This window comes from Megascapheus bottae, chromosome 6 (assembly GCF_031878675.1).
Source record: "Megascapheus bottae isolate mThoBot1 chromosome 6, mThoBot2.hap1, whole genome shotgun sequence".
Taxonomy (NCBI): domain Eukaryota; kingdom Metazoa; phylum Chordata; class Mammalia; order Rodentia; family Geomyidae; genus Megascapheus; species Megascapheus bottae.
In genome coordinates, this window is record NC_143514.1 from 65040966 (window position 1) to 65068230 (window position 27265).

The 27265-nt window shown below is 47.6% G+C and overlaps 1 protein-coding gene across 1 annotated transcript; it reads right to left on the reverse strand.

Annotated features, from left to right (window-relative positions):
* Lck (LCK proto-oncogene, Src family tyrosine kinase) lies at positions 1-25278 on the reverse strand. Its single transcript, XM_090335346.1, has 13 exons — positions 25185-25278; positions 12918-13026; positions 12093-12174; positions 11837-11927; positions 11559-11657; positions 11326-11429; positions 10919-11068; positions 10494-10646; positions 10191-10370; positions 6261-6337; positions 6029-6182; positions 5813-5944; positions 1-598 (listed from the first exon to the last, which is right to left on the reverse strand). Exons 2-13 carry the CDS (start codon positions 13020-13022, stop codon positions 396-398), a joined length of 1530 nt encoding a protein of 509 aa, XP_090191472.1. The 5' UTR covers positions 13023-13026; positions 25185-25278; the 3' UTR covers positions 1-395.
* Positions 25279-27265: the final 1987 nt, after the last annotated feature.

The following is a 27265-nucleotide window of genomic DNA, read 5'->3' on the forward strand; positions in this document are numbered from 1 at the left end:
TGCACCACCTGTATAAACAGACATTTATTGAGCTCCTGGTGTGTGCCAGGCACAGAGGTGGGGTACACAGAGGCATTAGGAAAGATCCCAGCTTACAAAGAGCTTCTAGATGATCTAAGGAAAGACGGTGGTGGGCAGAAGCGGGAATCAATCATAGGCCTCTCCTTTCTCTGTGTCTCAGGAAACAGGAGAGTTTAGAGACATCTAAAACAGTGTCTTAAGAAACACACACAGGCTCCACACATACAAGACACATGTGCAGAACCCACACTACCATGGGATGTGTATAATGATACAAGATTGTGCAGAGTCCTAATGTGCATAAGTCCACAAGAGCTCCATCTCTCCAAGCTAGGGTGTTAGGACAGGGGAAGGGTCCCAGGCAGCTAGATCTGTCAAGGCTGAGGCTGATATTGGCCCTCTGTGGCTGTAAAGAAGTCCTCCAGCACACTGCGCAGGTAGTCAAAGGTGGGCCGTTCCTCTGGGTGTTCCTTCCAGCACAACATCATGAGGTGGTACAACTCCTCTGGACAGTTGTCAGGTCGCACCATTCGGTAGCCTCGCTCCAGGTTCTGAATCACCTCAGGATTGGTCATCCCTGGAGGTTGACAGGGAAAAAAGTCATCAAGTCTTCAGGCTTTGGAGGCCCCTAGGCAGGACCGATACCAAAATTTGTACCTTGAATGTCCTCCAAAGATCTCCCAACTCAGTGGGAAGCAATGGAACCTTTAGTGGGTGGAGTCTAGTGGGAGGAAGTTAGGCTGTTAGGACTTGTCCTTGAGAGCCATACTGGAGTCAGAGCCCCTCTTCTGCCTTTCTTTGTTTCTTGGTTGCCTTTAGGTGAGCAGTTTGTACCTTATTATGAAATGCTGCCTGACCCCAGATCCAAAGAAGCAGAGCAAACTGGTCTTTGAAACTGTGAACCCAAAGAAGCATTTTCTCTTTTTATGTTGATTTTAGCAGTAACCCAAGTAACACAGATGATGTGCAGAATATTTAATGGAATTATGTGAAGACTAATCCAAAAGGACAGGGGTCTTCAACCATGGTAAACCACACTAACGGAACCTCCCAGATGTCCGTCTTACCACTTGAAGTGCCTGATATACATTCAATAACACATTTAGTGCTGGAATCCTAACTGAGCCACCTCTGTAAGTTTCAATTTCCTTATCTGGAAAGTAGATTTGCTGAATTGTTCTGAGATTCAAGTGAGATAGCACACATAAAGCACCAAGTTTGGCTGGGTGCTGGTGGCTCACACCTGTAAGCTTGGCTACTCAGGAGGGTGCAGTCTAAGGATTGAAGTTTAAAGCATCCAGGCAGAAAAGTCTGTGAGTCTCAGCTCCAATTGACCACCAAAAACAAAACAAAACAAAAAACAGCAGTGGAGGGGCCGGGAGTTTGGCCTAGTGGTAGAGTGCTTGCCTAGCATGCACAAAGGCCCGCGTTCGATTCCTTGGTACCACATACATACAAAAAAGCTGGAGTGGTGCTGAGGCTCAAGTGGTAGAGCGCTAGCCTTGAGAAAGTCCAAGGACAGTGCTCAGGCCCTGAGCTCAAGCCCAGGACTGGCCAAAAAAAAAAAAAAAAAAAACCAGCAGTGGAGCTGGGCGAGGTGTCTCCCACCTGTAATTCTAGCTACTCAGGAGGCTGAGATCTGAGGATAGCAGTTCAAAGCCAGCACGGGCACTTAAGTCCATGAGACTCTTTATCTCCATTTAACTACTAGAAAACTGGAAGTGGCCCTGTGGCTCCAGGGGTAAGGTGATAGCCTTGAGCTGAAGAACTCAGGGACAGTGCCCAGGCCCAGAGTTCAAGCCCTCCGACAAAAACAAAAACAAACAGACAAACAGAAGTGGAAGTGTGGCTCAAGTTGTAGAGTTGTCCAATGTTAGCCTTGAGTGAAAAAAGCTGTGGGATGGCACCTAGGCCCTGAGTTCAAGCCCTAGTATACACACACACACACACACACACACACACACACACACACACACACACACGAACTAGATATAGTGACTAGACAGGAGATCTTTCATAAAAGACACTAGATTCACCCTAGGCTCGAGCAAAGCAGACCCTCCCTTGGGCTGAGAAGGTTCACCAGCTCCCCCACCCCAACACACACACCATAACCACAGATAAAATAGTTTATGGTTCTTTCAAGGTCCTTCAGAGTAAGCTTCTGCCATGTAGATATATATATATATTTTTTTGACAGCTCTGGAGCTTGAACTCAGGGCCTGAACTCTGTTCCTGTGCCTTAACTGTGCTCAGGAATAGCGCTCTACAACTTGAGCCACAACACCACTTCTAGCTCTTAATGTTTATGTGGTGCTGAGGAATGGAATCCAGGGCTTCACGCATGCTAGGCAAGCACTCTACCACTAAGCCACATTCCCAGGCCCTCTGCCCTGTAGACCTCAGAAAAACTGAGTGGCAATAGTAACACAGCTGTTCCTAAATTCCCCATGCAGCCAACTGGTTTCTCCTTTAGTTTCTTGAGAGAAGACAATGGCAAACTGGCTCTCCAAACCCAACTTCATTCCTGGCAAAGTAGTTTTGCTTCAGCAAAGCTTGGGATTAGACCTTGGTCAAGAGAGATCTCCTTTTACCCAGGCCTTGCCCCTGTGAGGCTTTAACTTTGGGTCTCTCATACTTAAAAATCAAAAGGTGGAGTTCTGGGAACCAACTATCTGTGGCTAACGTCAAGTGCTCAAAGTCAGTTCATATGGTGTTGTAAAACAAATTGAATCACATATAGTTAGAAGTAAGTAAAGTTTTATAAAGCAACAACTTTTGACTTCTCTTTTTTTTTTTTTTTTTTTTGCCAGTCCTGGGCTTGAGCTCAGGGCCTGAGCACTGTCCTTGGACTTTCTCAAGGCTAGAGCTCTACCACTTGAGCCTCAGCACCACTTCCGGCTTTTTTCTATGTATGTGGTACCGAGGAATCGAACCCGGGTCTTCATGCATGCTAGGCAAGCACTTTAACCACTAGGCCAAACTCCCGGCCCCTTGACTTCTCTTGAAAACAGAAAAAAAGGTCCGTTTTTTTTGTACCCTTTGATACCTCAGTGGCCAGGACCATCTGCTAGAACAGATGGAAGTTTACTCAGGTCCCTGGTTTTCCACATCATGTCCCCAATCCTAGTGTCATGTGTCAGCTGTCATTTATCACATGATTTTTTTCTTCCTGTTTTCCTCTTTTTTCTTTCTTTCTTTTTTTAAATATTGTTATTATTAATGTGGAAAAAAAAATTCCACCCAGATACTGGTGGTACAGCTCAGTGGTAGCACACTTGCCTAGCATGCACAGGCCCCAGGTTTGATCCTCAGCACCAGGGGAAAAAAATCTTTTTACTCATCTTGGCTAAATTTGGAGTTAAGAGCATTGTCCAAGAAATGGAAGGCCAATCAGAAGAGCAGTTGTTTATACATTTTCTTATTTATTTTGCAGTACCAAAGTTTGTACTCAGGACCTTGAGCTTGCTAGGCAGCCATTCTGTCACTTCAGCCACATCTTTACCCCCCTTTTTGCTATAATAATAATAATAATAATAATAATAATTTATTTAATTAATTAATTTTGTCAGTTGGAGGGCTTAAACTCTGGGCCTGGGTGCTGTACCTGAACTCTTAAGTTCAAGGTTACCCCCCTCCCTCTTGAGCCACAGCATGACTTCTGGTTTTCTGGTAGTTAATTGGAGATAAGAGTCTCACAGACTTTAGTGCCCGGGCTGGGTTTGAACCAGGATCCTCAAAGCTCAGCCTCCTGTATAACTAGGATTACAGGTGTGAGCCACCTGCACCTGGCTTTTATTATTATTATTATTATTATTATTATTATTATTATTATTATTTTGCCGATCCTGGGCTTGAGCTCCGGGCCTGAGCACTATCCTTGGGTTTTCTCAAGGCTAGAACCATACCCTTCTTGTATATGGTACAGAGGAATCAAACCTGGGTCTTTGTACATGCTAGGCATACACTCTTCCACTAGGCCAAACTCCTGGCCTGCTGTAATTATTTTAAAAGTAGAGTCTTGAGTTTTTTCTAGTCTCGAGTCTTTGGCCATGATCTTCCTGCCTATTCCTCTCCTTAGCTGAGACAATAGAAATGAACGACCATGCCCAGCTTGTTTGTTGAAATGAGGGTCTGGCTAACTTTTTACCCTGGCTGGGCCTCAAACCAAGATCATTTTGATCTCTGCCTCCCAAGTGGCTGGGATTATGGGGATGAGCCACCAGATCTGGACTCCCTCCTTCAGATTTAGCTGAAAGGAAAGTCAGTGTCTAATAAGCATTTACTACCATAAGCATCAAGATCTTTCACAAAGTCTGTTTTCTCATTTCAGGAAACTGAGGATCAGAAAGGTGACGACTTGTCCAAAGTGAGGATTCATAATATCTCAATAAGGGTATGCATTGCTTTTATCTCATATATAAAATAGAGGAAAAAAAGGAATGATCTGATCAAAACTAAACTTGGTACCAGTTGCCAGTCTGCTAAGTGTCCAGTGGCCTGGCCTCAAGCCAGATATCTGTAGCTGACACCTGTAATCCTATATACTTAGCAATTTGAGATCTAAGGATTGTAGTTCAAAGCCAGTCCAAGAAAACAAATCAAGAGACTCTTTTTTTTTTTTTTTTTTTTTTTTTTTTGCCAGTCCTGGGCTTGAGCTCAGGGCCTGAGCACTGTCCTTGGACTTTCTCAAGGCTAGAGCTCTACCACTTGAGCCTCAGCACCACTTCCAGCTTTTTCTATATATGTGGTACCGAGGAATCGAACCCGGGTCTTCGTGCATGCTAGGCAAGCACTTTAACCACTAGGCCAAGTTCCTGGCCCCATCAAGAGACTCTTATCTCTAATTAATCAGCAAAAGGCTAGAACTACAAATGTGGTTAAAGTGGTAGTGTGCTAGTCTTGAGCAAAAAAGCTAAGCAAGAGCATGAGACCCTAAGATGAAGCTCTAGTATTGCCACCAAAGGAAGGAGGGAGGGAAAGAAGAAGGAGAGGTGAGGGAGAGAAGAAGAGAGCGAGAGGGCTGGGCACAGTGGTTCATGCCTATAATCCTAGCTACTCAGGAGGCTGAGATCTGTGGATAGCAGTTCAAAGCCAGCCCAGGCACTGAAGATTGTGACACTTTTATTTCCAATTAACCGCTAGAAAACCAGTAGTGGTGCTGTGGCTCAAGGGGTAGGGTAGTAGCCTTGAGCTGAAGAGTTCAGGAATAGTACCCAGGCCCAAAGTCCAAGCCCCATGACCAACCAAAAAAAAAAAAAAAAAAAGAAGAGAAGGACAAGGAGAGAGGAGCTCCAGTAGCTCATGTCTGTAATCCTAGCTACTCAATAGGCTGAGATCTGAGAACCACAGTTTGAAGCCAGCCCAGGCAGGAAAGCCTGTGACTCTAATCAATTAACCAGGGTGGTGGGTGGGGGGAGATGGCAGGGGAAGCCAGAAACAGAGCTGTGATTCAAGTAGTAGAGCCTTGAACAAAAAAGAGCTCAAGGACAGCTCTGAAATGCTGAGGGCAAGCTTCAGAAAAACACACACACACACAAGCAGGCCTCTTGCCTCCAGTGCTACATCCACTTCTACCATACTAGGCAGCCAGCACCGGAACTGGGTTACTGAAGGGAGAGGAAGCTACAGATACAGAGTAGGAAGCCAGTCCTGGAAATCATTTCCCTGATAGGATAGAGGAGAAGCAAGCTGGAAGTTTCAGATTCTAAGCCTGGGAAGCTGTGAGTAGAACAGATTTGTTGACCTTCCTGATTCATGAACCTTTCAGTTCCTTCCCAGGGATACCGACCTGGGTAAGGAATGCGGCCATGGGTGACAATCTCTGTCAGCAGGATCCCAAAAGACCATACATCCGATTTGATGGTGAAGGTCCCATAGTTAATGGCTTCTGGTGCTGTCCACTTAATAGGAAATTTGGCTCCTGGGAGGACACGGAGTAAGGTCATCTGAGTCGGCCTGGTCAGACCCCTGCAGAACTCAGCCCTCCCTCCTAGCCCACACCTACCTTCCCTGGCTGTGTACTCATTGTCTTCAATCAGACGTGCTAGGCCAAAGTCTGCGATCTTACAGCTTAGGGTGTCAGACACCAGGATGTTGGCAGCCCTTAGGTCACGGTGGATGTAGTTCCGCTCTTCAATGAATGCCATGCCCTCTGCAATCTGCAGGCCAGGTACAGGTGAGCTGTCCTCACCCCCACTGGCCTGTACTCATGCCCAGCCCCTCGCCAATCCCCTTACTTGAGCTGCCATGTCCAGCAGTTTGTTGATGGTCAACTTCATGCCTATAGAGGTCTTGAGAAAATCCACTAGGCTCCCTATGGATAGAAGCAAAGATTGTTGACACGCGGTCCCCAAGGGGAGGACCTCACATGGGTCTTACATAAGGAGAGTCTGGAAGTGGTGTCTGACTTGTAGAAAGGAAGAATGAGAGGGACTGCTAATGTGGCTTAGTGCTAGAGTACTTGCCTAGCATATATGAAAAATGGGTTCCATTTCTCAGTACCACATAAATGGAAAAATCCAGAAGAGACACTGTGGCTTAAGTAGTAGAGTGGTAGCCTAGGACAGTGCCTAGACTCTGAGTTTCAAGCCCCTGAGCTGGCGAAAAAAAGAAAGAAAGAAAGAAAGAAAGAAAGAAAGAAAGAAAGAAAGAAAGAAAGAAAGAAAGGAAGGGGGGAAGGAGGGAGGGAGGGAGGGAGGGGGGGAGGGAGGGAAGGGAAGGGAAGGGAAGGGAAGGGAAGGGAAGGGAAGGACAAGTAAAGCATATCTGTTCAGGATGAATGTACTTGGGATATGGGAAGGCCTTTGCTGGAGAGCTGGAATGAAATACCACTGTGGGATGTATTGGCCGCTAGTCAGCCATAGGACAGAGTTCAAACTCTTCAGCTGGGCATCCAAAGCTCTGTGTGGTCTACACTTAGATCTTTGCTCTACCCTGCCTTTCTCCTAACAGAGACATTTTTCATATTCTGTGGGGGGGGGGACACTGAGCCTGGAACTTGAATTTATGTCTTGGACTTTGTCCCTGAGCTTTTTGTGTGTATATGTGTGGGTCATAGGGCCTGAACTCAGCCTGGGCACTGTCCCTGAGCTCTTCAGCTTGAGCCTCAGATCTCAGCCTCCTGAGTAGCTAGAATTACAGGCATGAGCCACCGCTCCTGGCTTGTTCCTGAGCTTTTAATTTTTTATTCTTTGCTCAAGACTAGTGTTCCACCACTTTGAGCCACAGCACCACTTACAGTTTTCTGATGGTTATTTGGAGATCAGAGTCTTCCAGATTTTTCCTGCTTGGGATAGCTTCAAACCATGATCCAGATGCCTAGTGGTAGAGTGCTGGCCTAGTATCTGGGTTCAATCCTCGGAACCACATGCACAGAAAAGTGTATGTGCTGTGGCTGGCAGAGTTCTAGCCTTGAGCAAAATGTGTCCAATGACAGTGCCCAGGCTCTGAGTTCAAGCCCCAGAACTGGGAGAAAAAATAATCCTTAAATAGCCTCCTGACTAGCTAGGATTGCAGGAATGAGCCATCAGGCCTGCTTGGATTCCTCATAGAGAATTCTCCACAGACCATTTGTCAAATCTTTATTTTATCCTTGTCTGCTAAAAATGTTTGTTTTTCCTTCATGATTCAGCCAGACTGCTCTTCTAGGAAGCCACCTACCAGTAGTAATAAATTGCATCATCTTCTACATTCTCATGGCATGCTGGCACAAACTCTGGTTTTCTCAGTATCTATAAAACTAAAATCAGGTTCCCTTGACAGCAAGTCTTCTCTCAGCTGGGTACCAGTTGCTCGTGCCTATAATCCTAGCTATTCAGGAGACTGAGATCTGAAGCTCAAGATTTGAATAGCTGCACAGACAAAGAAGAGACTCTTACCTTCAGCTAACCAGCAAAAAGCTGGAAGTGGAGGTGTGCCTCAAGTGGTAGAAAAATGAGACAGGTAGTGTGAAGCTGTGTGTTCAAGCCTAATGCTGCCCCCTCCCCCAAATGAATCTTGTCTCATCTATCCAATATTGCAGTGCCCAGTACTGAACAGACTGGAAAGATGATCTGGAGGCCCAAGGGACCTCCTCTCTAGCGGTAGAGCCATAAAGAAGTCTGTGATAGGGCTGGGAATGTGCCTTAGTAGTCGAATGCTTGCCTAACATGCAGGAAACCCTGGGTTCTATTCCTCAGTAGGACATAAACAGAAAAAGCTGGAAGTGCCAGGCGAGGTAGCTCACAGCTGTAATCCTAGCTACACAGGAGGCTGAGATCTGAGGATCAAGGTTCAAAGCCAGCCCGGGCACAAAAGGATCTGGGACTCTTATCTCCAATTAACCTCTAGAAAACGGGAAGTGGAGCTTGGCTCAAAGGTAGGGTGGTAGCCTTGAGCAGAAGAGCTCAGGTACAGTGCCCATGCAGAGTTCAAGCCCCATGCCCCCCTCCCCCCACAAAAGAAAAGAAAAGGAAAGAAAAGGCTGGAAGTGACACTGTAGCTCAAGTGGTAGGCTTGAGCAGAGACAGTGCCCAGACTCTGAGTTCAGGCCGAAGGAACAACACACAAAAAAGACATTGGGCCGGGTGCAGTGGCTCATACCTGTAATCCTAGCTACTCAGGAGGCTGCAATCTGAAGATCACAGTTCAAAGCCAGCCTGGGCAGGAAAGTCTGTGAGACTCTTTTTTTTTTGGGGGGGGGGATCATGGGACTTGAACTCAGCCTGGCACTGTCCCTGAGCTCTTCAGCTCAAGGCTACCATCCTACCCCTGCGCCCAGCTCCATGAGATTCTTATCTCCAATTAACCAACAGAAAGCCAAAAGTGGCACTATGGCTCAAGTGGTAAAGTGCTAGCCTTCAGATGAATCGCTCAGGAACAATGCCCAGGCCCAGAGTTCAAGCCCCACAATAGACCAAAAAAAAAAAAATTAAACAGCTTGTTATCAGAGCCAGATTAGGACCAACTCAATGCAGTCCTACCTAACTCATCCTCACAAAGACCCGTAAAAGAAGTTGCTACCGGATTTGCATCAGCATTTTGCAGATAAGAAAACCAAGATAGGAAAAAGCAATGTGATCAACCCAAATCCATGACTCTAAGTAGGCAGTCAGACCCTAGAGCCCTTGATGATTAGTCTATATTTTTTTCAAGGTGATCCCTTTAGGTTTCTGCTGTCACACTTAGGGAAAGTGAGTATCAGAGATAGTTCATATTATATACAGCAAATCAGTGTGATTAAAGCTGAGTCTAGAAACATATATCCCTCTTTTTTTCTTTTTCTTTCCTTTTTTTTGTGCTGTTACTGGGGCTTGAACTCAGGGCCTCCCACTCAAAGCTGTTGCTCTAGCTTGGTGCTGGTGGCTCATGCCTCTAATCCTAGCTACTCAGGAGGCTTCGATCTGAGGATCATGGTTCAAAGCCAGCCTAGACAGTGTCTGTGACACATTTATCTCCAATTAACCACCAGAAAACCAGAAGAGGTGCTCTGGCTCAAAGTGGTAGAGTGCCAGCCTTGAACAAAAAGAGGTCAGGCCCTGAGTCTCAGGGAACAGTGCCCAGGCCCTGAATTCAAGCCCCACAACCATCAACAACAACAACAACAACAACAACAACAACAAAAAGCTAATGCTCTAGTACTTAAGCCACATCTCCACTTCCAACTTTTTGCAGCTTAACTGGAGAGTTTCTTGGATTTGTCTGGATAGGCTGGCTTTGAACCAAGATCCTCTAATCTCAGGCTCTCGGTACCTAAAATTATAGGCATGAGGTACTGGTGCCTGGCCTATGTGTTATTGGGGTTCTCACTCTGCCCTGGAGCAATCCAAGTGGGTGGAGAGTTCCCCCAGAACTGGAAAAGAGTCTTTGGGGGTAAATCTTCTCCACCAAGGCTCAAGACAGAGAGAAGAGAGAGGCTAGAAACCCCTCATTTTCAAGGATCAAACATCCTGAGATCAGATAGGTCATGGAAGAAAACAAAAGGAACTGCAGGTCAGAGAAAATCAGGGCAAGTGTTCTTCCAAGGCCTGACACCTTAGGCTAGGCCCTCTACCAGGCGCTGGTAAACACCTTATTTTCTCTCCTCTGGAGACCTAGGACCTGAGTGCTGGTCCAGAGGAAAGAGCTCATCTCCATTTTGGGGGAGGCAACAGCGACCCCGAGCGGCCAAGCATGGCTGCAGCATCTACCATTCTCCATGTATTCTGTGATGATGTAGATGGGCTCCTGGGTGACCACCGCATACAGCCTGACCAGGCGCTGGTGTTGTAGCTGCTTCATGAGGTTGGCCTCAGCCAGGAAGGCATCTGGAGACATGCTGCCTTGCTTCAGGCTCTTCACTGCCACCTTCGTGTGCCCATTGTAGTACCCTGGGTGAGGGCAGGAGGGATTGGGGACGCTGCAGAGCTCAGGCTCCAGGCCGTTGGGAGGCGCTATCTTGATGGGCATGTCCCCCCTTCTTTTCCCAGCTATCCTTGGAGGGCCACACTCACCCATCCACACTTCCCCAAACTGGCCGGCCCCCAGTCGCTCCACCAGCTTCAGGGTCTCCCTGGGAACCTCCCACTCGTCCTCCCACCATGGCTTCTGGGGCTTCTGAGTCTGACAGGGACGGCTCAACCGCGTGCACAGCCCATCAGGAGCATCTGTGAGGACAGAGGAAAGTGCTGTCAATATGTGAGGCTCCTCCCAAGCCCCCAAGATCCTTTCCAAGATCTCATCCTGGTGAAAATAGGTTGAGGGGGGGCGAGAGGGTCTGTCAGCTGACATCTAGGGCTGCAGGGTCGGAAACTGCACCTCAGTCCTCTGCAGTAATAAAGACATACCCTGGAAGATTATTGGAGGGTCCCCCCTGAGAATGATTAGTGGGTGACAGGCTGACAGGACAGAGTTAAGGGGGTCCTGCGAGGGCTCTCACTGGTGTAATGGCGGACCAGTTCGTGCAGGCCGGTAAAAGTGATGCGAGGGGAGATGTAGAAGCCACCATTGTCCAGGTTACGGATCTTGTAATGTTTCACCACTTCTCCCTGATTCTGGTCGAAATCCCGGACTGACAGTGAAAAGGATCCTGAGCAAGAGAGTGAGTGAATGGTTGCAGGAACAAACGGATGAACGCAAAAGAGAGAGGGAGTCTCTCGAGAATCACCGCTGTCACCACCTGCCTTTTAGCTGGGACTCGATCCCCCAGCGCCTCGGTGAAGTGGTCAGGCTGGGATGGTATCCGCCCCCGCCGCGGCCGCGCCCATCAGACCCCGCCCGCAGGGCAGAGGCTCCGCCCACCCGAGGCCACGCCCACCGGCGCCGCCGCGCCGCCCCGCCGCTCACCCGCCGTGCTTTCGCTCTCTCGGATGAGGAAGGAGCCGTGCGTGTTCCCAGGCGCCAGCAGCTGCCGCTCTGCGTCCTTGCGGCTGAGGTTCTTGAAGAACCAGCTGCGCAGGACAGAAGCAAAGTCCATGGGCTCTGGGTCGGTTCCTCCTCCATCCCCCTTGGGTGTTCACACACCCCCCCCCCGCAGGATCGCGCCTCCCCACGCAACCCCACGATGGCTCCCCACTCACGGTTCTGGCTCCAGGCTGTTAGCTTTGGCCACGAAGTTGAAGGGGATGAAACCTTCCAGGCCGGTGGTCAAGGACTGCGCCTTCCACCATTCGCCGTTCCTGCATCATAGAGGCAGTCGTCTGTCCCTCAGAGTCCCCAGTTAGGCCGGACACCCACCCCCTCCCCATCAGCATTCTGGAGCCTCTCATTTTGTCCCCAAAGCTCCTATCCCAAGCCCGGGAGCATCAGCCAGAGGCTGCAGGAGGGCCGAGAGAGCCGGGCCCTGCCTGTCACTCACTGCTCCAAGATGCGCAGCTGTTCGCCCTCCTGGAAGCCCAGGTCTCCATCGTGGGAGGGCTCATAGCTGTGCAGGGCGATAACCAGGTTATCTGCAAAGACAGGGGGTGTCAAGGAGAAGTGGCTTGTGATTGGCAGCGAGGATGGAATCACAGGACAGGGGCAAGATTCGGATCAACGAAGGCAAGACAGGAGAGTAGATGGGGGAAACACAGCCAGCAGCCAGGAATCCACATCCTTGGGTGGTCTGGAGTCACCTTGCAGTGGAGAAGCTGGTGGATTGGAGCCTTCATAAGTGACCAGTGGGTCCCGAACTTCAGAGCCATTCCTGAGAGGCAGCTGTGGGGGTAGGGGAGGAAGTGGGGTCTAAGAAGACTGATGAGACCCTGTTTCCCCACTCTTCCGCCTTGCTCTTCTTTTCTCTAATTTGGCTGAATCTTTTCCTGAATTTACCAACTGTATTTGCACTTGCTATGTGACTTTAGGAGAGTATCTTTCCTTCGCTGGGTCTTTCTTCCTACATTCCAGGGAAAGAGGGCCTGCTCAGTTATTTCATGGAGTTCTTTCTCCTAGGATGCCCATCCACCTGACTCTCACCCACCCCATTTTTTTTTTTTTTTGCCAGTCCTGGGGCTTAAACTCAGGTCCCCGGCATTGTCCTTGTACACTTTTTTTGTTTGCTCAGTCGTGGAGCTTGGACTCTGGGCCTGGGTGCTGTCCCTGAGCTCTTCAGCTCAAGGCTGTCACCCTACCCCTTGAGCTACAGCACCACTTCCAATTTTCTGGTGGTTAACTGTAGATAAAAGTCTCATGGACTTTAGTGACCCGGCTGGCTTTGAACTGAGATCCTCAGATCTCAGCCTCCTGAGGAGCTAGGATTACAGGTGGGAGCCACTGCGCCCACCTCCTTGGACACTTTTTTCTCAAGGCTAGCACTCTGCCACTTGAGCCACAGCACCACTTCTAGCTTTTTCTGTGTGTGTGGTACGAAGGATCAAACCCAGGATTTCCCGCATGCTAGGTGAGCACTCTTACCACTAGGCAATGCTCCCAGACCTCACCCATCCCATCTTGCCTCTTACCGTGGCCTTGCTGTCCAGTGGGACTATAGGATAATGGCAGTTCTCACACACATCAATGTTTTCCATCCAATCATCTTCAAGGTTCGAGCTGCAGCTACAGCCCATGGTCCTTGGGGGAATAAAGAGGGGACTGAAGAAGCTTCCTCTAGAACCATGACTCACCAACATCAGACATCTTAGCATAGAGCCTGGCCCTGGGAATTCCCAAGCTTACTAGAGATTGTCAACTCAGAGGCCCCCATTCAGCAGCCACAAAGTAGCTGAAATGGGGGATCCTAGCCCTGACTAGTGTTCCCTCTATCACACATAAATTCACACCAGGCCTATACCAAACCCTAGGCCCCACCCTCCCACCTGGGATGGGCAAACCGCCACTGGTACCTCTGTTAGCATAGTTACCCACTTCCTGCCTCCCTACCCACCCATCCCCATGGGTCCCTCTCGGGGAACTACCTCATAGAGATCACGTACTTTTCAACAAGCTCTTAGAGGGAGATCCGTGTGTGTGTGTGTGTGTGTGTGTGTGTGTGAGAGAGAGAGAGAGAGAGAGAGAGAGAGAGAGAGAGAGAGAGAGAGAGAGAGAGAGAGAGAGAATGGAAGAAAGAAGAGAGAGAGGCTTGAATTTAAGGTTTGGGAGTTATCCCTGAGCCTTTTCTTAATAATAATAATTACTATATATATTTTTGTTTGTTTGTTTTTTGCCTGTCCTAGGGCTTGGACTCAGGGCCTGGGCTGTTTGTATTCAAGGCTAGTGCTCTACCACTTGAACCACAGCATCACTTCCTGCTTTTTCTGAGCAGTTTATTGGGGATGAGTATCCCAGACTTTCCTGCCCAGGCTGCCTTAGAACCTCTATCCTCAGACCTCAGCCTCTCAAGTAGCTAGGATTATAGGCATGAGCCACCAGCACCTGGCTGTCCTTGAGTGTTTGTGCTCAAAGCTAGCATTCAATGCTTGAGCCACAGCTCCACTTCTGGCTTTTTTTTTTTTTTTTTTTTTTGTAATTAAATGGAGATAGCAGTAGTAGAGACTTTCCTGCCTGGGAACTATCATCCTCAGATCTCAGCTTGAGTCAGGCGTGTTCTGGGAGACCTCTGTTTTGATGGAATCCTCCTCTTACTAGAGAGGGTTCTGTTACCTCTCCTAATCATAACTCCTCTGTCCAGCCTCTATCCAGCCAGAGAAGCGGAGTCAGATCTCTGCTCTCTAACCCACACCCACACTTACATTCATACAGTCATATTCAGAGGGGTCCCTTCTTTATTTTTTCCTTGTCAATTATAGGCCACTTCTGGTTTTTGAGTGGTTCGTTGGAGATAAGAGTCTCATGGGTACTTTTTTGCCCTGGCTAGCTTGGAACTGTGATCCTCAGATCTCAGCTTCCTGAGTAGCTAGGATTTCAAGCATGAGCGAGCCACTGGCACTCAGCCAGAGGCTCCTTCTTAACAAGGTTGTGCTTCTCACTAGCAGAAAGAAATCTTCCATGATCTTGTTGGTAGTAACTGTTTTTTTTTTCCAGTCCTGGGCTTGAGCTCGGGGTCTGAGCACTGTCCTTGGACTTTCTCAAGGCTAGAGCTCTACCACTTGAGTCTCAGCACCACTTCTGGCTTTTTTTTTTTTCTGTGTATGTGGTATGGAGGAATCGAACCCGGGTTTTCATGCATGCTAGTCAAGCACTCAACCACTAGGCCAAACTCCTGGCCCGGTAGTAACTGTTTTTTTGTTTACCTCCTTTAGCGGTGAGAATTCTCCATCAGATGAATTGAAGAAGCTGAACTCCAGTCTAGAACTAGTTAGGGGCTCATGCCTACCTCCAATTCTAGCTACTCAGGAGACTGAGAGCTGAGGTCTACCAGACCAGGCAGATACGACCACGATGCTCTAATCACTAACCAGCAACAAGTTGAAAGTGGAAGTGTAGCTCAAGTGGTGGAGAGTTGTCAGCCTTGAGTATAAAGCTAAGTGAGACCATAACGCCCTGAGTGCAAGCCTCAATATCACCTTAATGAAAAACAAAATACAGCCAAACAAATGAACAAATGAACCTCTTAGACACAGCAGGTGGGAGTAGAGCTGTTCTGTGCCAGGCAGAGTGGGGGCTGCCTTCAGAAGCTCGTAGGCCTCCCTATGGCATCTTGGAACTTGTTGGAAAGCACTGGTCCCTGGTGTGATGCATGTACCATGTGTTCGAGTCCTTTTAATGTGAAGATCAACTCTATATCAGTCCTTCCTGCTACACACACACAGAGGCACAAATGCACAGGCACACATGCACTTGCATGTTCACACAGTCTGTCCTCTGAGCTACTCTGCCTTTCCCAAACACCCCCACACTACATGCTTACCTCACACCTTTATAATGGGGACTCTTTAGTCCACTTGCTGAACTTTTCACTCTACCTTCATAGCTCAGCTCAAATGTCACCTCTTCTGAGAAGCCCTCTGACTGCTCTTTCCTCTCCAATCCCCAGGCTTCTGTCACATTTCACTCAGGCCATACTCATCAAGCCATACACTAAGTGCTATGATTACTGATTGAAGTGTAGATCCTGCCGGCTTGGCCTTTCAAGTAACTGGGACTATATAGATACATACCATAGCTGATTTGGGGTCTCATTTCAGATGAGCTCAGGGAAGCCTGCCTAAACCCACATGACTTATTTAAGACACAACACAGCTAGAGTTGTTCGTCTAAGTTCATTCTAAGAGGAGGTGAGAATAATGGGGTTTTTGAACACAGGCCCTGGAGTTCTGCGACTTCTATTCAAATACTAGTTGTACCTTTACTGGGTGACTTTGTGGAAATCATTCTAATTCCCACTTTTTATCTTCAATTGGAGAATCTCTTCCCTTTCGGCATCTTGCATACTCTCACACCAGCTTAGGCTAGAGCTTGGGAAGAACTGTCTCCAAGGCCATTTGGCCTTACCTTCCCTACTTGAGAGGATGGGGAAAAGAGACCCCATCAAGCTCATATTTTCTCATATGAAATAGTCAGAGCCCCCTACGGTTCATAAGTCATCATATATATCTTTCTACAGTGTGAGTGTTAGTTGACCTTATATGTTTCATGATACTTGGGAGATAGATTTGATAGCCTTGTCCCCCCCCTAAAAAAAATAAAATTTGTGAGATTTCATCTCAACCAAATGGCGGGCATACTAGCTCAGGGAAGCATAAGTAGGAAGATCACGGGCCATGGACCGGAATTAGTAGAAAGTGAGGCCCTAGCTTGAAAATAACCAGCACAAAAAGTAGCTGGAAATATGGCTCAAGAGGAGCCAAAAGAGCACCTCTTTAGAGAGTCCAAAGCCTCGCCAGGTGCCAGTGGCTCGTGCCTATCATCTTTGCTATTCAGGAGGCTGAGATGTGAGGATCACAGTTCGAAGCCAGACAGAGTAGGGAAATTCATGAGGCTCATCACCAATTAACCATCAAAAAAAAAAACCTCAAGAAACCCTGAAAAGTGGAGCTGTGGCTTAAGTGGCCGTCACACAAAAGGTCAAGGACAGCCACTCAGACCCTATGTCTTGATTTTTGCTGGGGCCAGCCTGGACTATTCAGCTTGGATGACAGGTGTGTTCCACTGTGCCCAGCTTCTTCTATTGAGATGAAGTTAAAACACTTCTTGTTTGGACTCTCCTGATCTCAGTTTCCTGATTAGCTGTGGTTATAGGCATGACTTGTGCCTGGTTAGTACCAAGTTTTTTTGTTTGTTTGTTTTGTTTTGTTTTTGTGGGTCATGGCCTTGAGCTCAGCCTGGGTACTGTCCCTGAGGTCTTCAGCTCAAGGCTACTGTCCTACCCTTGAGCCAAGCCCCCCTCCCATTTTCTAGAGGTTAATTGGAGATGAGAGTCTCATGTCCTTTTGTGTCCGGGCTGGCTTTGAACCTTGATCCTCAGATCTCAGTCTCCTGAGTAGGTAAGATTACAGGCGTGAGCTACCACACTCTGCTCCAAGTTTTTGTTTTGTTGTTGTTTAATGCTGGCAATAAACCCCAGACACTCGTACATGGTAAGCATATGCTCTAACATCCCAAGCTACAAGACGGATTTATTTTCACAAACTAGAAATGGCTTAAACATAGAATTAATTCTGCTAGTTAATTATCATCATCAATAAGAGCTACAGAGCAATTATTCTAATTGTTACTCTAGTAGAAGTTCCTTACCCAGTAACTTCTATATGCCCAATGAGCCTGTTTCAGTGAGTCTCAGTTCTTGGGTGTGTCTAGATGCAATTTGCTCTATGGAGTTTTATTCGTTTGGAGCCTTACTTGTGATGCTTGGTAGCTGGAAGCCTGTCACTTCCAGCAGAGAGGCTCTGTTCTCTGTGTGCATGTGGCATTGTTTTGTTTGTTTGCTTTTGTTGGTTGTGGAACTTGAACTCAGAGCCTCAGCACTGTTCTTGAACCTCTTTGTGCTCAAGGCTAACGCTCTACCACTGGAACCACAGCAGCACTTCCACATGATTTTTGCTTTGTTGCAGTTGTTGGTTTTTGGTGCATTTAGGGTTTGAACTATAGCTGCACAGCGTGCCAGGCAAGACACTTGCACTCTGCTCCTAACTTGTGACCAGTTCAGTCCCAGGATCACTTGTTACTTACTGGCAGAAGGGCTTTGCACAGATCACTACACTCTTCTGAGCCTCCCTTAGTTTTGTTTTGTGTTTGTTTGTTTGTTTGTTTGTTGTTTTGCCAGTCTTGGGCTTGAGCTCAGGACCTGAGCACTGTTCTTGGGCTTTCTCAAGGCTAGAGCTCTACCATATGAGCCACAGCACCACTTCCAGCTTTTTCTATGTATGTGGTACCGGGGAACTGAACTTGGGTCTGTTATATAGTAAGGACTAAATAAATAAGAACAATTTTCATTCTATCCTAGCATGGTGTTTCATTACTTAAATATCTTAAACATCTTTAACACTAAAATCATCTAACATTTTCATTTTTCCTCCTGATCTCTCTCTTTCTCTTTCTCTGATTTTTGGTAGTTCCATAGAGTATGGTTCCCTATTTAAAAATTGTCTGATATGGGAACTTCACTACCATAAATGGAAAACCAGAATTATCAGCCATAAATAGAAGCTACTCATCACAATGCATGTTAAAATGAGTAAACTAACATGGGTAAATGTTCATCTACCCTCCCCTAAAATCAGTGGCACACATCAGTGGCATACATGTGGTAGGGAATGCCATCTAATGAGGATAAACATTGGGCCTAGGTCTCTGTCACTTGACTTAAAATGACCATGACTTTAAACTGGGCACTGGTGGCTCATGCCTATAAATCCTAGCTACTTAAGAGGCTGAGATCTGAAGATCAAGGTTCAAATCCATCCCAGGCAGGAAAATCCATGTGACTCTTATCTTTGACTAACCAGAAGAAAACAAAACAAAACAAACAAACAAAAACCAGAAGTAGAGTTGTGGGTCAAGTGCCAGTCTTGAGTGAAAAAGCCAAGTGAGGTCTCCCAGCTGCTGAGTTCAAGCCCCAGTACTAACACAGAAAAAAGGCTACAACTTTCTTCTCTGGTTTTTTTTTTCCCTTTTCTTTTTGGTTACATGTTTTTGAGATGCTGGAGCTGAAGCCCTACATACTAGGCAAATACTTGACCACTAAGCTACACCCCAGCTCCAGCTGCAACTTCCTAATTATCCAGGCTATTAAATTTTTTTTAATTAGTTTACATTAGTCATGCAAAAGTTTAATGGACATGCTTGCATGTCAGGTTCTGATCTAGTACTGAGGACACAGATGTGAGCTGCCATCACAGCCATGCCCTGTGTGTCACAGTCACAATGGTGAGTCACTTCATTTTCACAGAAAGCTGTATGACAGGCTGCTCACTGACCAGTCAGTAAGTCTGGGACTCCCTACAATGTAGCCATATTGACATCCATATATCTTGCTGGAAGTAGTATCTGAAATTGCCACCCTTACCTATTTAACAAGCTAACATTTCATTTGAGACATTAAATGTTAGCGCTCCATGTATAGACAGAGAAAGAATCCTAAATGCAGACAAGTTATAGAGCAGAATGTAGAGTATAAACCTATATAAGTATAATTTGTAGTTAAACGTGAATGCCCAGGACCAGGTGCTATGCCAAGAATTACTTCATGTAATTTGCATTATTTGATCATCGAATGTAATTCTGATAATACTCCTATAAAAGTAAGTTCTAGGGGCTGCGAGTTTGGCCTAGTAGCAAAGTGCTTGCCTAACATGCATGAAGATCCAGGTTCGATTCCTCAGTACCACATATAGAGAAAAAGCCGAAAATGGTGCTGTGGCTCAAGTGGTAGAGTTCTAGCCATGAGAAAGCCCAAGAATAGTGCTCAGGCCCTGTGTTCAAGCCCCAGGACTGGCAAAAAAAAAAAAAAGGAAATTCTAGCCAGGCTCGGAGGCTCACACCTATAATACCAGCTACTTAGAGGCTGAGATCTGAGGATCAAGGTTCAAAGGCAGCCTGGGCACAAAAGAACCTGAGGCTCTTACCTCCAATTAACCTCTAGAAAAGGTGAAGTGGGGCTTGGCTCAAGGGTATGGCAGTAGCCTTAAGCTGAAGAGCTCAGGGACAGTGCCTAGGCCGAGTTCAAGCCCCATGACCCATAAAAAAAAGAAAAAAATATATATATACAATATTTAGAAGTGGCACTGAGGCTCAAGGGGTAGGGCAGTAGCCTTGATCTGAGGAGCTCAGGGACAGTGCCCAAGCCCAGAATTCAAGTCCCACACCGACAAAAAAAAAAGATATGCAGTATCCAAGTGTGTAACTGATCATAATCCTTATGATTTTCACTCTTAACTACTTTTGTTCTTTCCTTCTGTTTCTTCTCACATGACTTGTTATCTGCCTTTTATAAATGCACGCTGTACATGAAGAAATAAACTTGGATAAAAGCTAAACATTCTGGTTGAGCTCTGGTGGCTCATGCCTACAATCCTAGCTTTTCAGGAGGCTGAGACCTAAGAATCATGGTTCAAAGCCATCCAGCCAGAAAACTCCCTGAGAGTTTCCAATTAACCAGTAAAAAGCTGGAAAGGAGATGTGTCTCAAGTGGTAGAGTCCTAGCCTTGAGCAAAAAGCTAAGCAAGGATACATGGCCCCAGTATAAGCATATGCGCGCGCGCACACACACACACACACACACACACACACACACACACACACCACTCATACACACACACGAAAGCTGTACATTTTTATCATCTACCTATCTCTCACACATAATACCTTACTTAAAGCCTCCTTATAAGGACTTTCCAATTAAATGGGAAGATCTTCCTTGCTGGTTACTTGTTTATGTTGTGAACAACTCTTCCCCAGAGCACTGCGTGCTCTGCCATCTGAGAAGCAAACAGCAGCTCCAACCCAGTATTACCTTCTTCCTTTCTAGACTACCATAAACAACAGCCATAGCAGCCATGGCTGCATCTTCTCCCTTTCTCTTCATCCTACTCCTAGGCCTGGATGTCATCCCTGAGCTGTTCAGCTCAAGGCTACCAACCTACCCCCTTGAGCCACACCGCCACTTCCATTATCTAGTGATTCATTGGAAATAAGTCTTTAGTGCCTGGGCTGGCTTTGAACCTCGATTCTCAGATCTCAGCCTCTTGAGTAGCTAGGATTACAGGCTTTTTCTTTCTTTCTTTCTCTTTTAGACAAATCCTCACTAGTCCAGGCTACATGGTGTCGCTGAAGAGCTCAGGGACAGCGCCCAGGCTGAGTTCAAGTCCTATGCCCCACAAAAAAAAAAAGAAATGTTCCAGGATTAAAGGCAGGCAGGCCCCATGAGACACAGTCCTTGCAGGAGCATCAGCTACACAGCTGATCCTAAGCTTCCACTCTCAAGAGCAGGCATAGAACGGATAGCGCAGTGGGGAAAGCAAAACTGTGCCAGGAGGTTTGGGAAACACTGGGCTACATGGAATGAATTAGGCTTCTTCTGTGAGGAGTTTAGCAGACTAGTATTGATTATGAATTTCTAGGCCTGGAGTGAGACTCTTATCTCCAATTAATCACCAGAAAACTGAAAGTGGCGCTGTGGCTCAAGGGATAGGGTGGTACTCTTGACCAGAAGTGTTCAGGGACAACGCCTAGGCCCAGAGTTCAAGTCTTACAACCTACAAAAAAAAAAAGGCCAGGTGTGGTGGCTCACACCTGTAATTCTAGTACTCAGGAGGCTGAGATCTGAGGATCAAGGTTCAAAGCCAGCCTGGGCACAAAAAGACCTGAGACTCTTATCTCTAAAACCTCTAGAAAACGTATAGTGGGGCTTGGCTCAGGGTAGGCTGGTAGCCTTGAGCTGAAGAGCTCAGGGATGGTGCCCAGGCACAGTTCAAGCCCTATGACCCACAGAAAAAAAAAAAAATTGGGGCGGGGAGTGAGGCCTAGTGGTAGAGTGCTTACCAAGTATGCACAACGCCCTGGGTTTGATCCCTGGGTACTACATGTACAGAAAAAGCCAGAAGTGATGTTGTTGCTCAAGTGGTAGAGCTCTAAAGAAAGGAAAAGAAAAGCTAGCAAGCAAGCTCAAGGACAGTGCACCCAGGCCCTGACATCAAGCCCCAGAACTGGCAAAAAAAAAAAAAAAAAAAAAAAAAAAAACAGGGCCAGGAGTTTGGCCTAGTGGCAAGAGTGCTTGCCTAGCATGCAGGAAGACCCGGATTCCATTCCTTGATACCACATACATAGAAAAACCAAGAAATGGTGCTATAGCTCATGTGGTAGAGCTCTGAAGAAAGGAAAAGAAAAGCTAGCAGGCAAGCTCAAGGACAGTGAGCCTAGGCCCTGAGTTCATGCCTCAGGACTGGCAATAAGTAAAGAAACATAAACAAATAAAATTAATTAATTATTTAAAAACCAAGAAGTAGAACTGTGGCTTGAGTGGTCGTTCCAGTCTTGAGTGAAAAATCTAAACGACAAAGCAGGGCTCATGCCTGTAATCCTAGCTACTCAGGAGGCCAAGATGTGAGGATGATGGTTCAAAGCCAGCCTGGGTACTAAAGTCCATGAGACTCTTACCTCCAATTAACCACCAGAAAACTGAAAGTGGCTCTGTGGCTTGAGTAGCAGAGCACTAGCCTTGAGCTGAGGACAGTGGCCAGGGCCAGAGTTTAAGCCCCATGACTGCCAAAAAAAAAAAAAAAAAAGCTGAAGGACAGCACCTAGACCATTGAGTGCAAGTCCCAGTACCAGAACAAATGAAAATAAAAGAAGTAAACACATCTACATTTTGGGGTGGCATCTTGGTCACCTTTTCTCTTCAGAATTGCTTTCCGTGGGTGAACTTGGCTGTGAAGTCATTAGCTTGAGTGTGAACAGTTGTTGGATCTAGCCTGTGTTGTAAAAGGTGAACGATATATACAATTTGAAGAGAAACCAGAGTACTAGCCTGAGTTGCATGTGTGGTCTCTGCCCTCACCTCAGGTCTATTCTCCCTACACTTTCCTATGATGATGCCTGTGGCATTTTGTGGTGTTTGGATCGGAGGGGTCTGGGGGAGTGTTTATGCGAGGGTCTTCCTAGGCAGTCCTCCCAGTCCTGCTTAGAATCTAACCTGCCTGAGTTCTCACACTAGGTGCAGGAAACAAGATCATTTGCAAAGCCACACCATAAGTGTGGGTCTGCTCAGTTCTCTGCCTTGCCAAGGCCAAGGGTGCTTTGATGGCTGTAATTACGGGTGTGAACAGTCTTCCCCTAAGCCTACTACTTACTTTGCAGGGGAAGGAAGTGCCTAACTTCCTTTAAATACCTACTATGTGTCAGATGATATCCCGGACACATGACAGTCAGGCGTTATTTTCTTGGATTCCCATAAGCACTCTGATAGAGAAGAAATACTAAAGTTTGTTGGCAAAGCCTAGCACTGGTAGCTCATGCCTATGAGCGTAGCCACCCAGGAGGCAGAGAGATGAGAGTCAAGGTTTTGAAGCCAGCTGAAGCTGGAAAGCCCAAAACACTTTCAGCTCCACTAAACAACAATAACAAAAAGCCAGGGGCCCAGGAACGAAGCCTAGTGGTAGAGTGCTCCCCTAGCATGCACGAAGCCCTGAGGTATTACATACTCAGAGAAAGCCAGAAGTGATGCTGTGGCTCAAATGGCAGAACACTAGCTTTGAGCAAAATTGTCCAACGAGAGTGCCTAGGCCCTGAGTTCCCTGAGTTCAAGCCCCAAGACTGGCAAAAAAAAAAAAGCCAGAAGTGCAACTGTAGACCATAAGCCTTGAGGAAAAAGTCAGAGACAAAGCCTGGGCCCTCAGTTCAAACTCCAGGACTGGAAACAAAAATTAGAAAAGAATCAGCAAAGCCAGAATTATTCCTGAGTCTTTCTGACTCTAAAATGCATGTTCTGTGTACTACCTCCCTTCCTGGACTGTCTTATCTCTTTTACTCCCAGATCTCTGCCCTTCTCATTCCAGGATCCCCACCTAAGCCTAAGTCCTAAGTACTCTCCAAAATGGACCTCCGTTCTCAGAACTGCTTTGATTCTTCAGAAAGTTTTCTAAGCCACGCTCAGTGGCTCACACCTGTCACCCTAGCTATTCAGGAGGTTGAGATCTGAGGATCAAGGTTCAAAGCCAGTCTCTTATTTCCAATTAACCTCTAGAAAACAGGAAGTGGGGTTTGGCTCAAGAGTAGGGTGATAACCTTGAACTGAAGAGCTCAGGGACAGGGCCCAGGCTGAGTTCATGCCCCATGCCCCCCTCTCCCAAAAAAGAAAAGTTTTCTAGATTTCCTTAATGAATGACTTTTCCCTCTTCTGAATCCTCAGTTCATTTGGTGTGTGTGTGTGTGTGTGTGTGTGTGTGTGTGTGTGTGTGTGTGTGTGTACAGGGGCTTGAACTCAAAGCCTAAGTGCTATTGTCTAAGCTTTTTCTGCACAAGACTGGCCTTCTACCACTTGAGTCACCTCTCCACTTCCAACTTTTTACTGGTTAAATAGAGACAAGAGTCTCACATACTTTTCCTGCCCAGCCTGGCTTTGAACCATAATCCTCAGAATTCAGCCTCCTGAGTAGCTAAGATTATAGGAGCTGAGTTGCCAGCCGCTGGCCAGGTCCATTTGGGCCTTTCTCCTTTGGAGAAGAGCCACTCTCCTGAGCCCAAGGGCCAAATAATCCACCCATCAGCACAGCTGGGTGCCGTAGGGGGACTTCCCTTGCCTGTCCAGGAGGAGATGAATCATAGGAGGATCCAGCATGCTCTCCAGCCCCCACAAGAGGCCTCAGGCCTGGGGCTGAAGAGGGGAGAAAGGCTGGGAAATGCTGACTCTACGGAAAGTGTGTGACATGAAAAACTCCAGAGAGACAGAGGAAACCTGGAACGTCTGGTTGATGTGGGGACTGCTCCCCCCTGCCTCCCCCACCCCCCCAAAAAAAAAACCCTGAGAGCTCAGAATTAGGTTGTGAGGATGTGGGGGTAGTTCCTGGGGCTTCATCCCCTAGGGCCTGAGGCAGGAATCAGCAGGACTGGGCCACCACACACACACACACACACACACACACACACACACACACACACACACACACACACACACAGCTGGGGTTGAGGAGGAGGGAATGGGACCAGAGTGAAGGATATCCTGAAGAGGACCGGAATGGCAGCTTTCCAGATGGAAATTCAGAGACAGTTGCATCCCTCACCAGAATAAAAATAGCCCTTCCTCTTCCTTTTCTCATCATTCTTTTTCACCTCCAACTTCCCAAAGTTGGGTCAGAGTTGTTGGCTCAGGGAACGCCATCTCCAAGGATAAACATCACCGACTCCCTCCGCCACCATCTCTCAGTAATGCTGGTCACGAGTCCATCTGACTAACTCCAGAGACTCTTGTCACTTAGATCATGTTCAGGGACCAGGACGGATTCCTGGGTCCTCAGACTCAAGCCTCTCCATCATGTGACCCTGCTTCAGTGCACCAGAAGGAAGGGGGCCTCGGCTCTGCCCATCTTGCTGAGGGAATCCGGGCAGTGACTACATTGCCCTGGATAGGCTTCAAGAGCCGCATCCTCTGAACGGGGGAACTAGACGAAGATTCTTGAAGATCTTTAAAATACTGGAACATCCACATGCTGGAGCACCAAGATCTCCAAAATCCCAGTGCAAGGCAAGTGAGCAATGGCAAACAGTGTTGCTGAGGCAAGAGCGGCCCCCTTTGCCAGCCTCCAGCAGAGCAGCTCTGTCTCTCCATTTGAAGGCTGGGTGCCTGGCCCTGCAAATCTCTGCCTTCTGCAGCCTTTACCCCTCCCATGGCTCCTTACCTGCCCCGCCTGTGACCCTCTGGCCCCTTCACATGGTGCTTCTGGCCTGGTTTGACTGCCAAGACCCAGTCTCAGCTCTACCACCTGTCTCCCCGCGCCCACGTTCCAGCCTGACTTCCTGCCTCCTCTGAGGGCTCCGTAGCCAACCAGGCCCCAGCAGCCCAACCACAAGCCTCTAGCACCCTAAACTTCCTGTTGTCCTAGCCCCTCATCTTTCAGCCCCTCAAGGTCCCAGATATCTTCCGACTGGACTCTGCTAGCAGAGGATAGCATCTAGAGGGTCCTCGTTGAAGAGCGAGTTTGCCCTCCATCATACACCTGAGTAATAGCTACCAGGCAGCTGTGACTCTCCCGAGCAGGGTAGAGCAGACAGGACGTCACTCCACAGCGAAGGCGCACAGAGGGAAAGCTGAACGGCCCTTTTGCCTCAGTCTGCCCACTGAGAATCACGTGATTGAGGTAGAGACAAAGACAATACCGCCATTACATGGTTGGAGTCAAGACTACAAGTGTTATAGTCAGATGTGAGGTGATCTGGTTGCTATGGCGGCTGGCAGAGCAGCACCCCTGTCATCTCAGGCCATAAAACAACTTTACTAGAATGGAAAGGTGTACTGAGCCTACAGATAGAATTCCTCTTACAGGCAGACAGAATGCTGAGGATATGCTGGTTTCAGGAGGCAGACAGGACAGCTTCATGTCTACTAGAAGCAGAGGGACAGTCCCTGCTTGAGGCAGAGGACAGAAGACAGCCCACTCACTCAGCATGACTGACCAGTGGGACAGCACTTCTAATGCACACAGTCCAAGGCAAAAACGCCACCCCAGCCGAGTACCAACGGCTCCGGCCTGTAATCCTAGCTATTCAGGAGGCTGGGATCTGAGGATGGTGGTTTGAAGCCAGCTCAGGCAGGAAGGTATGAGACTCTTCAATCAACCACCAAAAAGCCAAGCACTGGAGATCTAGAATTGAGCAAAAAAGCTCAGAGACAGAACCCAAGCCCTGAGTTTAAGACCTAGTACTAGCATAAATAAATACCCATTACCCTTCATGCAGTGTACAGCCTGGCATCATTTCATGCCATAGCTGAAGCATAACCAGCACAATACCCAGGAACTGGGGAAAGGCTGCAGACTTGAGACATTCTACTACAGTTGGGAGGCAAGAGTCTTGCCACCAAGCCACAGGCAGGCCAGGAATCTCCATTTTCTGGGGCCAGGCTGAGGAAGACAGCCATCATAGGCAAAAAGCCAGGTCACCATCAGTATGAAGATTGCCGGATGGCCCTTGTCAGGATCAAGAACTGGGCCTGGCCGCCTCTGGGAGGGAAGTGTAAGTGCGTCACCTCCTGAGCAACACTGAGCCAGCAGGTGGGGGAGGGGAGCCCACAGAGCATTGTTGGGGTTTGGTGGTGGAAGCTGATGCTGTGTGTACCTCAATTGCAGGGGGGAAAGGGGAGGACAGGAAATGGGTGGGGGGAAGAGGAAACCTGAGTCGAAAAAAGTCAGACAAATTAACACAGAAACAAAGGGTGAGGGACACAAAACAAAAATCTTCCTAAGGACACAGCCCAGTTGTGCTGGGCCCAGCTGCCCTGGCCTGTGAACCTGGCCCCTCATAGTCTACCTGGGGCCTCAGAGAAGAGTACTGGCACTGGAGGCGATAGAATGTGCATATTGCACGCTTGCTGTACAAAAGGCATGTCCAGCTACCTGTGTAGTGAACATTTAGCCTCTCCATCGAGAAGTGAGAGGCTCACAGATGCACTGAGGGACCTCTTCAACGTCTAGTAGTGAACTAAGAAAACTGGGTCCAGTCATACTATCACAGTAGCATGAAGTCGGGGAGCTAGCTTTGAGCCTATGACTAACAGACTTCGTTCTTCAGTTACTCAACACACTTTCCATGGAGGTGACTTAGGATCTTAAGTTCTTTCCCATTAATTCTGCGTGTGTGTGTGTGTGTGTGTGTGCGTGTGTGTGCGTGTGTGCACGCATGCGCGCGCGCCAGGGCTTAAACTCAGGACCTGGATTCGAGTCTAATGTGCTAACATTTGTTAGCACACAGTTCCACTTCCGTC